The sequence below is a fragment of the Triticum aestivum genome, chromosome 2A, assembly GCF_018294505.1.
Source record: "Triticum aestivum cultivar Chinese Spring chromosome 2A, IWGSC CS RefSeq v2.1, whole genome shotgun sequence".
NCBI lineage: Eukaryota > Viridiplantae > Streptophyta > Magnoliopsida > Poales > Poaceae > Triticum > Triticum aestivum.
The window spans coordinates 769551879-769565161 of record NC_057797.1 but is presented as its reverse complement, the minus strand read 5'-3'; the positions used below and the strand labels follow the sequence as shown (position 1 = coordinate 769565161).

Below are 13283 nucleotides of genomic sequence, written 5' to 3'. Positions count from 1 at the left end.
GGGACACGGTCCGAGAGCACCGACCCCTTTGTCCTATATATTCCAGTAAATTGATTCTGCGATGGGCCGAAAATACAACACACGCTAGAACCACCCTATAGTTTGAGTCCATTAGCGATCGAACCTTGGGCTTGACACCTGTGTCTCATAAGGGCAGAATATTCTTTGAGTGAAAGGCAACATTCTTGTTGATAGCAATGCGCACACACGCGCACACCGAATTCAGTAGGATTGCCATAGGAAACGACGTGAAGTGGAGAAAACAAAATTTGATGAGGTCTGTCCAGCTAAACCCCAGGGTTCATCGGTTGACCAAACGGTCCCAACATATCCTCAATGTCATACTTCGGTTGGGACCGGACGCGTGTAGAGCCAAATTGAAGCACGAAGAATGCTTGCAAACCACGCACGAGCGTTGAGCAGAAACCAACTCCTGACAAAAACCAATTAACATGGCACACGACATATACCCTTCACTACTAGAATTTTCTTATACGCCGGGTGTCTGGCTCTTCGCCGAGCGCCAAACCACGGGCACTCGGCGAACGCATATATGCCGCGAGCAACACTCGAAAAACCACGGGTTCACGGCAACAAGGTAATGTTGCCGACAGTGCATCACGGCAAACAAAGCACAATCGGCAAACGCAATAGACGCCGAGAGCCCCACACGGCAAAGACAAGCCACGTGGCATCTCCATTTTCAACTGACGGTTCCGTGGCTTGCTGTTATCTATACCGAGAGACATGAAAGACCACTCGGCAAACCACCTGTCCCCGAAACATTATGACCTTAGGCCCACCTGTCAGTGAATCATTCAATTTATCTGTTAAATTTTTAAAAAGAGTAACATGGCGCTGCTTGGCATCCCGCCATTGACTGAAATGGTTGAACCTGACATGTGGATCCGTGTGTCCCTCATGGCAGTGGTACTTTTACCGAGACACGACTGTGCTCAGAAAAGAGTGACACTAGTGGAGTGTCATTCTTTTCCAAGAGGTGCCCTCAGAAAAGAATGGCACTCGGCATAGGGCGTGGGACCAGCCTGTCAGGTGGTCGACACATGGTTGTTTGTTATTTGTTAGCTTTGCTGAGAGTGTCTCGGCAATGCATAGGCTCAGCTTAGGTCATGGGACCAGCTTGTCAGGTGGTCGACACATGGTTGTTTGTTATTTGTTAGGTTTGCCGAGAGTGTGTCTCGGCAATGCATAGGCTCAGCTTAGGTCGTGGGACCCGCCTATCAGGTGGTCGACACATGCCAGTTTGCTATTCGTTAGGTTTGCCGAGAGCGGCTCTCGGCAAAGCTGCGCCACATGGCAGCCGCCATCTCCGTCTGTTGTCCGTGAGTTAGCTTTATTTTGCTGATGGGTATTGTTTGGCTCTCGGCAAACTGTTTACCAAGTACCCGACGTTTGGTTCTCGGCAAAGTTCTGCTTGCTTGAGAGGTGTTCGACGGGTGGTCTTTGCCGAGAACAATTCTCGGCAAAGATTTTGTCAAGTGTGTTAGGCCCTTTGCTGAGTATTTCTGGCACTCGGTGTAGGGTTTAATTCCAGTAGTGTTTACAGGTTAGAGCGGCTTGACAAAATGCACTCAGAAATAAAAAAGGTAATTTGCAGTACATGTTTAATTAAATGAGATAAAACGAATAAAACGTATTAAAAGGAGGAACTCTCATAAAATATGACAAAATGTCGGGTACAAAAACTAGATTCAACTCTCTCAAGAATTATGCCGATGATTGTATGAGGATGTGTGTTTTGAGATGAAGTTGTGTATTTGGAGAATTTTCCGAACATAATTATTTGAGTGCAACTAATGCAGTTGGTAATGACTCATGCATGTGTATGATGTATGAGAGGACACCGTACTTACCCATTATTTTGCATGGTTACTAATTAATGCTCCTAAAGTGTTTATCACTTGGGTTGGGTACGTGCCTTGGTCGCAACTCGCAAGGAGCCTCTCTTTAGTTCTCTCTTTTAAAAGCTCTAACTTCCAAAACACCTCTTTATTTTTACTTCTTCTGCCTATTAGCTTTGCGATAAGTCAAACTTTATTATGTTTGACCAAGTTTATAAAAAACTAGTCATCAAACCTGTGCGCCTACATGGGCTAGAAAAAATGTATATTCAAATTTACGGCACACTTATGATAATATTTTGAATGATTAGTATTAAACATTGTGGTTAGCTATTAGGAAAAATGATTGACTTTAATAGCTCCAGTTCATTTCTTTGTATTGTTTGCATGCATACACTTTTTGAACAGTTGATTGTGTCACAAATGTGTGACATTCATTTTGCGTCATGCCTGACAGCCCCACAGTTATATAAAATATGTAATATATTAATTTTCAGAAGCTTGTGGATGTATTCGTGGGTTATACCGGTGGAAATTCAAAATTCGGTGAATGTATGATGTGTTGTTCTTTTCACGGAAATACGATGCTCAGCTAATAGCTAGTCACGCTCAAAGGAAACTCCAAATAGACTAATACCCAGCCGCCGCCTCCCAAAAACTAGGGTTTTTTGCCTCTCACCGGCGGCGGCACCGGTCTGTCCCATCTCTGGTGGCCTTAGAGCCATGGAGGCGGAGAAGACATGTTTTCAACAGCTCCAAGCCATGTTGGATTGCATGCCATGTGGGTGATGTGTTGCCTGCAAAAACAGTGTCCATTAGGGACCCATTAGGATAATACCTCGCTTTCAACACCATGGCACAAAGTGAGTCCGGCTTCGTGAGTAGGCGCCATGCTTGGCGAGCTAGCAAGGCTTGGTTGAAGATGCGAAAATCATGAAAGCCAAGCCCTCCTCCTCCTTTGGTTCAATAACTTTGTCCCATGCCCTCCAATGTGTCTTTCTCTTACCATTCTTAGAACCCCACCAAAAGTATCGCACTAGCCTTGTTAGGTCATCACACACCGATGCCGGTAACTTAAACACTCCCATGGTATATGTGGGAATAGCCTGTGCCACAGATTTTATCATTGCTTCAATACCTGCTTGGGACAGGGAGTCTCCCCATGCCATGATCCTTTTAGTTAGACTAGCCTGTAGCATTTGGAATTTTCCTTTGTGCATACTACCATCTGGGGTCGGTAAGCCGAGGTACTTCCCCTCAAATTCCGAGTTTACTACCTGAAGCTCCTGCTTGATAGCTTGCTGCACCTCCACTGGGCAAGCCTCACCAAACTGAATAGAACATTTCTGTGGGTTAATAAGTTGTCCTGCAGCTTGCTCATAACTATTAATAACACCAAGGATGTACTGGGCCTGCTCCAGGTTAGCTTTGAAGAACAATAATGTGTCATCCGCAAATAGAAGATGTGAAATACCGGGTGCTCTCGGGCATACCTTCAAAGCTTGTAACTTATGATTTTCTATTCCTTGCCTCAATAAAGCACTTAGCCCATCGGTGACAAAGCGAAATAGAAACGGTGATAGGGGGTCTCCTTACCGAAGCCCATGCGACGTTGCAAACGAATCTAAGGTGACTCCATTAAATTTCACAGAGTATCTCACCGAGGTCACACATGTCATAATCCATCCACTGAACCCACTGGTGAGCGAAGCCTAGCTTTATCATCGTTTGCTCCAAGAAGACCCAATCCACTCGGTCATAAGCCTTTGATAAATCCAACTTATAAGCACAGTAGCTATTTTCTTGCTTTTTTCGTGTTGCATGAAAAGGAGGCACTCAAACGCCAAGAGGGCATTATCCGTGATCATCCATCCTGGTACAAAGGCATTTTTTTGCGGAGAAATGATTTCATCCAAAATGGGTCTCAACCTATTCACCAGGCATTTTGCAACAATTTTGTAAATGACGTTACACAGGTTTATGGGCCTGAAATCAGAGACTCGGGTTGGATCATTTACTTTCGGAATAAGAACAATTATCGTATCATTTATGCCCTCTGGCATTACTCCTGTACGAAAAAATTCTTTGACTGCACATATGACTTCCTCCTTTAAAACCAACCAGTTCAACTGAAAGAAATGGGTTGGGAATCCATCACTACCGGGAGCCTTAAGCGGTCCGATCTGGAAGAGGCTATCTGAAATTTCCTTATCAGTGAAGTCAGCACAAAGACTTAAGTTCATTTCATCAGTTACCTTTGGTTGTACTAGCTGTACAAGGGGAGCCTGAACGAGTGCATTGTCACAAGTTAAAAGGTTCTGGAAATACGCATCTACCAGACCGCCCATCTTTTCCTTTTTCTCAACTCTAGTGACTGAATCATCAATAAGGAATTTGACTTTATTTTTCCTCGCTCTCCACACTGCTCGCTGATGAAAAACCTTTGTATTGCGATCTCCTTCCCGCAGCCAGTCAATACGTGATCGTTGCAACCACATGAGTTCTTCCTTGTACATGAGATCATTCATATGGTCTTGTACTGCCCGTATTTCATTGCGATCAGCATTCATACGCAGCAACTCCTCCAGCCTTGTTCTAGACTTCTCAAGTTCACGCACCACACATCCAAACCTAGATTTGCTCCATACATGTAGCTCGGCCATCAGCTCACGTAAGCCTCTGCGTATATCACCCAGGTGTATCTTTGATCCCGTGTTAGCCCATGCATTCTTAACCCTCTCAGGCAGGCTATTATCAGTCTCACACATAATCTCGTATCGTCTCTGGTTTGGCTTGAAATTCAGTTTTTCCTCTTTTATGCACTGTAACACCACTGGACAGTGGTCCGAGCAAGGGCTGACATGGTGCACGACCTGTGCCTCCGAGAAGATGTCCCGCCAACGGTTATCCGCCACTGCCCGGTCAAGGCGGACTTAAACATTCCGACGTCCAGCTTGCTTATTATCGTAGGTAAAAGGCACACCCGAAAAGCCCAAATCTGACAATTCACATATCTCCAAGGTATCTCTGAAGGCCAACATCTGTCTTTCTCCATGTTTTGTTGCTGAGAGGTGTTCGAAAGACCACATGGCTTCATTGAAGTCACCAATCACACACCACGGTAATGCAGACCTTGTTTTCAAGCCTTGTAATTTCTCCCACATCAAATGACGGTTTTCCACCCTTGGTTCACCATACACACAAGTTAAGTGCCAAAGTGGATCATTATCAGACAGACACACGGACGTTGCCGTTGCCGAGATGAATTTAGACTTTGCCGAGTGGTTTGCACACTCGGCTTAAAAGCTTTTCCTGGAATGGGAGTTTCGTACATTTTAAACTATATTTTAGGTGTTACGATTATTTAGAATTGAGGGGGTGTTTGGTTCAAGGACTTTTTAGTCCCAGAGACTAGAAAAAGTCCGTAAAAAGTCTCTAGAAACCAAACGGGAGGGACTTTTTCTACAGAGACTAGAAAAATACTCTACTAGAGAGTCTTTTTTAATTAGTCCCTGGGACTAGAAAAAGTCCTAGGACTTCTGAACCAAACACCCCCTGAATCATTCATTACTATTTTTTGTGAGCATTCATTACTATTTACATAAAACATAAATGCATTTTTTTGTGTGGAGTAGATGTAAATATCCATGTTTTTATTGGTGATAATGAGCAGACCCATGCACCATGTTCTATTAGAAAATATGTGATATTCGAGCCAGATATATTGCGTCAACAAATTTGGTTGTACAACTAAAAAATTGATAGTGTTGTATTTTTTCGTAGATTTTTCTGTTAAACTACATCAGATTGATATCATGAGTTTTTAATAATTATTAATGATCAAATTTCTGTATTTATTTGAGGTAAATTGGGGATATATTATATTATTGAAACAATAGAAAACAAACAGTTGAGATACTATTATATTATTAAAATGATAAAAAACTAACGGTTGAGATACACCAATAGGAAAAGAACCAAAGCAAGGTTGTGATTTGTAGGAAAAAAGTGTCAACCAAATAAATTCCACAATGTCACCAGGTGCGGGGATACTATTTCCCTCCTCTGATCAGGAAGTTATTAATATTTTATTCTCGCAAGATTTGTCATAATATGAGCCAGACAACACAATTGTAGGGGAGTGTCTAAACCCCAAGAGTCTTGCTATAGGTACGACAAATTTTGGAAGATTCTAGGACGACGGTTAAAACAGCCACACCACACATACGTAGGATTAACTTTGCGAGGGATCAGACGAAAATCGGACAGTACATGTCGTCCGTGGAGCAGTTTTGAAACCCCAAAGAAACAATGAGGATGACAAGCTCTTATTTGTTTCTTCTCTTGTGTTCAGAACTTCAGATACGGACAATGATACAACCTAGAACCACGGACGACAGCGTCGTCCACAACATGAATCTAGCAGCGGGCGAGAGCCATCCCGCAGTGCCGGCATCGGATACCTGAGCCTGACCCTGAGAAGAAGAAGCGGCCTTGCTCTTGTTTTCAAGAACGTCTCTTCTCTTTTCGAGCTGCAGCCGGCACCTCCGCACCGCTTCCCGGAGCGGCATGTGGTACAAGTGGCTGCGGACCTCGACGGTGAGGTCCTCCTCTCTCGGCACCAGGTAGAAGAAGCCGGCGTCCAGGCGGCGGTCCTTGTACCGCGTGGCTGCCTGGTGGATGGTCCTGATGAGGCCCCGGATGGTTTTCCGCTGCTTTTTGTAGGCCTTCCACTTGAACATGCCCATACTCTTGAGATGGTAGTAGACGACCGTCGCCGCCCGCAGGTCCTCCCTGAACGCTACCTCGCGCCCTAGCGGCGTGGTCCGCAGCATGGCGGCGCCCTCGTCATCGCATATCCTGATGCCGCGCTCGTCGCGGATGCACAGCCGGAGCTTCCTTGTCCCCGTCTTGAATCCTCTTGGCTTGGCGCTGCTGCGTCGTCCTCCTTCTCTACAATTTGAATAAGTTTTTTAACACATGAAGATGGCGATCGAGTAGAAGCCGAGAGATGGAGAGAGAGAGCGCCATCGATCGACATGTGAACGTACCTACGGCCACCGCTGACGGTGGGGATCTCTTCCATCTCGATCGATCGCCGGCGACAAAACAAACGCGCGATGCCGGCGATGCTACCATATCATCATCAATCGAGGAAAATTATATATACGTGCACGGTGCTGATCGTATCCGAGAAGGAGCTGGACTCGTATCGGTTAATGACTCCCCAAACTCTGTTTGTCTAATGGTTTATATCCCATATTCCTATCTGAACTCGAACACCCCCACCCATCCTGGCCAATAAATTTACGAAAATCCTATACTTACGATCGGCCACCTAGCGACGGCGCCTAGTATATATATCTACTTGCGCGTATACTCCGGCGACCGATCGAGAAGAAAAGATGGACGTTGCCGTCGCCGCACCTACAACTAATTTTTACGGGCAAGACCTCGTGAGTTTTCAGTCGAAGCTTGGCATTCTCGCTCCGGCCACCTGGCTGTCTCACCCCGCCGACGAGCTTTTAATGCTCGGCATCGACGGCTTGCCTTTCAGCAAGGAGGCTGGCGACACCGACATCGCCCTCGTCGATCGGAGCTTTCTCCATGTCGGACAGGCCGTAGTATCGGCGTCGGACGTCGGCGGCCAGATCGGCGTCGTCACCGGCGTCACCACAACGCTTGACCTCGTGGACCGTGGCGGTGACGCGACAGGGGAAGTCATCGGGGGCCTGCCGCCCTCAGCTGTGCGGCGTGTGAGGGCGCTCAGCCTCGGGGATTACGTCGTGTCTGGGCAAGGGCAGTGGCTGGGCCGCGTGGTTGAGGTGTCCCTAGACGTGGACGTCGTGTTCGACGACGGCGCTATCTGCAGGGTCACGGACGCCGAGTCACCAACCATGCAGTTAAGGCCGGCAGAGAGCACACCGGGTCTTCACCGTCAACAGACGAACGTCACCTTCTACCCCGGGCTGAGCGTCGCCTCCGGCGACCCCTCGGTCGTCTTCGGAGGGGCGCGGTGGCTAAGTGGCCACTGGAAGAAAAGGCATGAAGTGGGGATGGTGACCAAGGTGGAGATGGCCGGCGTCCTTGTCCACTGGATCGTGTCCGCCTACGGCCACACGGACGAGCAGTTCCTCCACGGGTCCGCTCCTCCGGCTTACCAAAAACCTGAGAACCTAATGTATTTCTGCTCCGCGTACGAGTGCAGCTGGGGAGTAGGCGACCGTTGCTTCCTCCGAGAAGGCACTGCTGCTTCCCCTAGTTCGGAAATCGATTCTCTTCATGATCCACAACACCAGAGTTCACTGCAATCTGATGATAGCTCCTCTTCCGAAGAAGAAGAAGAAGAAGAAGAAGAAGAGGTTGAGCCATCGCCGCCATCGTTAACTGCCGGCCTAGCAACCGCTCCAGTGGACAAGGAGGAGAGATCGTACCGCAAGCAGCTGAGGAAGCCCATGTTCATACGGTATAGGGGGCGGGCACGACGAGGCTACCAGTGGTCGGCACCGCTGCGCACCATGACTGTCTCCCGCACTCGCACCACCGTCAACGTGTTGTGGCAGGACGGCACGCGACAACACAGGGTGCCGTCGACGTCCCTCAACCCCTTCGACATGATGAACGAGCACGAGGTCTTCCCCGGGCAGTATGTCATCGATGCTCGAGATGACGACTTCACCGGGGGATCAACCGTGCGGCGTGTCGGTGTCGTCAGGAACCTAAATTCCAAGGACCACACGGCACATGTGTCGTGGTTCAAGGCGGCGTCCGGAGGGCGGGAGGTGGAATGCGACGACGAGGCCGTTAGTGTGTATGATCTAGGCAGAGACCCTGACCACTCCGTTTTCTATGGGGACGTCGTGGTTCGTACACTATCATCAAACGTGAGTGGAAATAATGCACGGCAACCACAGGTGCTCGATCTTTCATGGGTTGGTCGTGTTGTTGACTTGAGTGACGGCCACATCCAAGTCAAATGGGGCGACGACACCACGTCAGTGGTAAGGCAAAGCAATGTACCAATGTTTTTTTTCAAGTATAAATTAATTTGTATAATTTTCTATGTTGCATAATCTGTATTTTATTGGTCAAATTCAAACATTGATACATACAGGGTCACTTCATTTTATATGTCAAACTTTGACTTATAATTTTGGTCAATAACATGTATGAGTTATATGTCATAAAAGATATACGATTGGAAAGTTCTTTGAAATGTGTTTCAAATGACACATTTTTTGTGGCATATAACTTACTTTCTGTTGGTAAAATTAATGATCAAAGTTAGACATAAAAATATGATGTGGCCTTGTATATATATAGAAAACTAGATGGAGTACGGATGTTTTAGATACGATTTAACAACTGTTTTAATTCTATATATGATTTTTCAGGTATTACCCCATGAGATCACTGTTGCCAGCAAGGAACACTACAGCGAACTGCGGGCTGAAATGGGCGACTGGCTGGAGGAGGACAGCGTTGATAATCATCAAGAATCTGGTGCTGCTGATGTGGTATCTATCTAGAAACATTATGTACATAGCTATCAACTTAACTATGCATCACAAAGCCGTATCTTACTAATAATGTGGCAAATAATACATCCTATATATCCAATCACAGGACAATGATCCAACAGATACTAGGAATATCCAAGGTGCCAGGGTTGAAGACGGTGGCAGTTCTGCTAATGAATCAGATGGCCATGCCGCTACAAGAACAAACCGGTTGGGTGGTGTCATCCAGTCCATGATCCGATCGGTGGTTCAAGTGTTGGCTCGAGCCAAGTTGTTGTATCTTGTCAACCGCACATCGTCGTCAACCTCGGATTTGCCAGCTGCGGGCATGCACAATGTTGTTGAAGTGCCTACGCATGTATCCTTGGGTGGTAATCACGTAGATACTAGCATCGAGGGCGTTGTCACGGAGGTCGTCTTTCCTCCAGTGATAAGAAGCGATGAGACTGGCGACGGTGATGTCAAGTATGCGGTGAGGTCGGGAGAAGCCGCCACTGGTGATGATGACACGTTAATATTCCCAAACTTTGACGTAGTGCAGAGTCCTCCGGACCACCATTACCTTGACACCATGGACCAGGTACGTGCGCCAAGACAAGCTGTTCCTTTCCCCCCATATTTTCACAGGTTTTTATCATTTTTCAATAGTAGTTTTCTTCATATATAGGATCGGATAAGAGACAAACGTTAACCAGTGCTAGCTCTTTGTTGTTTGCAAATAAATTGCAGGGCAGCAGTAACGGAGGAAAAAGCTGGGTTAAGACGGTTCAGAAGGAGTGGAAAATACTCGAGGATAGCTTACCAGGTTGGCCTCTCTCTTGTAACCTATTGTTCCATGTAATTAACGTCCATGCATATAAATGCCCCAATTAATAATGAACTGGCCTTGGCATCGACGATCTACATATTATGCATGCTTGCAGATACAATCTACGTGCGGGCATACGAGGACCGGATGGACCTGCTCCGGGCGGCCATGGTGGGCGCCAGCGGGACGCCGTACCAGCATGGGCTCTTCTTCTTCGACCTGCAGCTGCCGCCCTCCTACCCCGCCGTGCCACCCCAGGTGTATTATCGCTCCTTCGGCCTCCGCCTGAACCCAAACCTATACCCCTCCGGCACAGTGTGCCTCAGTCTGCTAAACACCTTCGGCGGCGAGGGCACCGAGGTCTGGTCGCCGGAGACGTCAAGCATCCTCCAGGTTGTCGTCTCCCTCCAGGCGCTCGTCCTCAACGGCCAGCCTTACTACAACGAGGCCGGCCACGAGACATTGGTCGACACGCCGGAGGGCCGCCGCAATGCACTGCCCTACAGCGAGAATGCCTTTCTGCTTACTCTCCGAACCGCGCTGCACCTGCTTCGTCAGCCGCCGCGAGGCTTCGAAGGGTTCGTCACGGACCACTTCCGCCAGCGGGGGAGGCACGTGCTCATGGCGTGCGACGCGTACCTGCGGGGATGCATTCATGCCGATGAAGGGGGCATGGAGCTGCCTTGCTCCACTGGCTTCAGGATCGCGCTTACCAACTTGGTGCCGAGACTCGTGGCCGCCTTCACAAACATGGACACTCATGGGTAGCATTTACAAACTACGTATATCTATCATTGTTTTATTATTTGATTTTATCTCTAGATGTACTAGAGAATACTCCACGTGTTGTCGTGAGGATTTTTTGTGAACTTTTTGAGTAAGGGCATCTCCAACGTTGACCCGCCAAAAAAGGGTTTCCCCGCTTTATATATTATAAAGCAACTTTCACTGAACACAAGATAACTGTTGGGGCGAACAGCATATCAAGCCCAAAAGAAAAAGGAAAAAGAGCTAAATGCCAACAACGGCAGCTCGACAAAGCACAAATGATCCGTCACCGTTGCGCCCTCCGAATTCGTCCCACCGCACACCAAGGCTCCGAACCGCCGTGTACCAAAAAGCACCTCCAAGAAGGGACGCGACGTCGACGACACTGCTGCCCGGACATACCCTAGGGTTCCCCCATCACGCGGAAGGGAGTGGGGATGGGTAACACCGACGCCCTTCAGGAAGTAAGGGCGGCACCCGCCGGTGACACCGCGTCGGAGCCGGATGAACCGGCAGGGATTTGTCCCGCATCCCAAACACCAGTACCCGCCCGATCCGGAGCCAACCATCCAACTTGCCACCCGCTAGCATAAGCTACCACGGTCTTGAAGTCATCCATGCCGCCTCACTGAGATCGCCATCACGAGGCCTAGAGGACTGAGCGAGGGACGCCAGGAATCGGAAGGGGCAGCACCAGAGCCGTGCCAGAGGGAACCACCTTCCCACCGTCGTGTGGGACTCCGGTGCCTCCGGCACTATCGCGGTAGCCGTCCGGACGCGGCGGCAGGGGCACACCAACCCATCCTGGCCCGCAAAGCCACTGTTACCCCGCTGCAGCCGGCCGGCAACGACGCCGCCACCACCCAGCCTCCCCACGCCCCAGCTCCACCTCCAGGGAGCTCCACCATCGATGAAGAAATCGTTGGCCCGCCCCGGCCCAGATGGGGCCTGACGTGTCAGGTGAAATCCATCCAATATGTTTTTATATTACATATTGCTTTCTTTAAAAGAACAAATACTTTGGCTTGCAATACTTTTTGATGCAGGACAATTTTTCATTGCGAATGAGGTGTTATATTATGGGTATGGAGCGAGCGATGGCAATGTTCTGCACCGGGGTTTCGTCCGTGTCATACTGCCCGGTGAATGAACGTGCGCAAAGTCACCATCCTCTGTTGCCCGGTTTACATCAACTCGCCCGTCTACACAGTTTACCACGCCAGCTCAAGGGAAAATTGTTTCTCACAAAGCATTGAAGCTCAATATCCGGTTTAACATCCGGCTCAAGGGAAATCTGTCTCCCACAAAGCTTGGAAGCTCTCAATATCCGGTTTAAAATTCCGGTTCAAGAAGAATTATCTCTTGCAAAGTTGAGTTCTCAGGAAAAATTAAAGGTTGCCAAAGAGAGCTTGCTGCTATGATGCGCGGTTCAAACATAGATACCCTGCTCCAATGGTCACTTGGGGGCTTTCTGTTCAAACATAGGTCGTATTCGAACCAAAGAGAACATAGATGTCGGTACCCTCTTGATCGGCACAATGCCAAACCCACTAGGGGGCTTCTTGATCGTATTCGAATCATAGCTTAACCCCTTTTGGGTCCACTTTGATCGTATTCGAATCAGAGTCGTTAATAAACTCTCAAGGTCATTTGGGGGCTTCCTGTTCAAACATAGGTCGTATTCTAACCAAAGAGACCATATATAGCTGTCGGTACCCTCTTGATCGGCGCAATGCCAAACCCACTAGGGGGCTTCTTGATCGTATTGGAATCATAGCTTAACCCCTTTTGGGTCCGACTTTGATCGTATTCGAATCAGAGTAGTTAAAAAACTCTCAAGATAATTTGGGGGTTTCCTATTCAAACATAGGTCGTATTCGAACCAAAGAGAACATAGCTGTCGGTACCCTCTTAATCGGCGCAACGCCAAAACCACTAGGGGGCTTCATGATCGTATTCGATTCCTAGCTTAACCCCTTTTGGTCCGACTTACTGGTCATATTCGAATCAGAAGCCTCACCTTTTCTCTTTGTTTGCCATAAGTTTTTTGAAAACAATCGTTCGGGTTTGTCTTGAGACTTTTTTGTTCAGATCTGAGGCATATATATGTGGTTTCTATTTAACCCGGCTTGACTTTGGATGATAAGTCGCCATCATATGATAATCATAAACATTTGGAAGTTTTGGCTTCTCAAGATTGGGTTATCACCCTTACTGCACATGTATCCTAAACCGGCAGTACGATTCAATATCACAGGAACCGGTTTTCCAAACCGGATTATATTATTCAAATCTTTAATAGCCAACATGGCTAGATTTTTATTA

General features: G+C 47.8%; 2 protein-coding genes across 2 annotated transcripts; one reads left to right on the top strand and one right to left on the bottom strand.

Annotated features, from left to right (window-relative positions):
* Positions 1-6220: 6220 nt before the first annotated feature.
* On the bottom strand, positions 6221-7033 carry LOC123186612 (uncharacterized). The gene is made up of 2 exons (XM_044598345.1): positions 6914-7033; positions 6221-6815 (listed from the first exon to the last, which is right to left on the bottom strand). The coding sequence occupies exons 1-2, from the start codon at positions 6946-6948 to the stop codon at positions 6221-6223; spliced, it is 630 nt and encodes a 209-aa protein (XP_044454280.1). The 5' UTR covers positions 6949-7033.
* A 199-nt stretch (positions 7034-7232) lies between these two features.
* Positions 7233-10958, top strand: LOC123186611 (probable ubiquitin-conjugating enzyme E2 23). Its single transcript, XM_044598344.1, has 6 exons — positions 7233-8077; positions 8225-8863; positions 9257-9379; positions 9489-9962; positions 10112-10187; positions 10306-10958. The coding sequence occupies exons 1-6, from the start codon at positions 7268-7270 to the stop codon at positions 10956-10958; spliced, it is 2775 nt and encodes a 924-aa protein (XP_044454279.1). The 5' UTR covers positions 7233-7267.
* The last annotated feature ends 2325 nt before the right edge of the window (positions 10959-13283 follow it).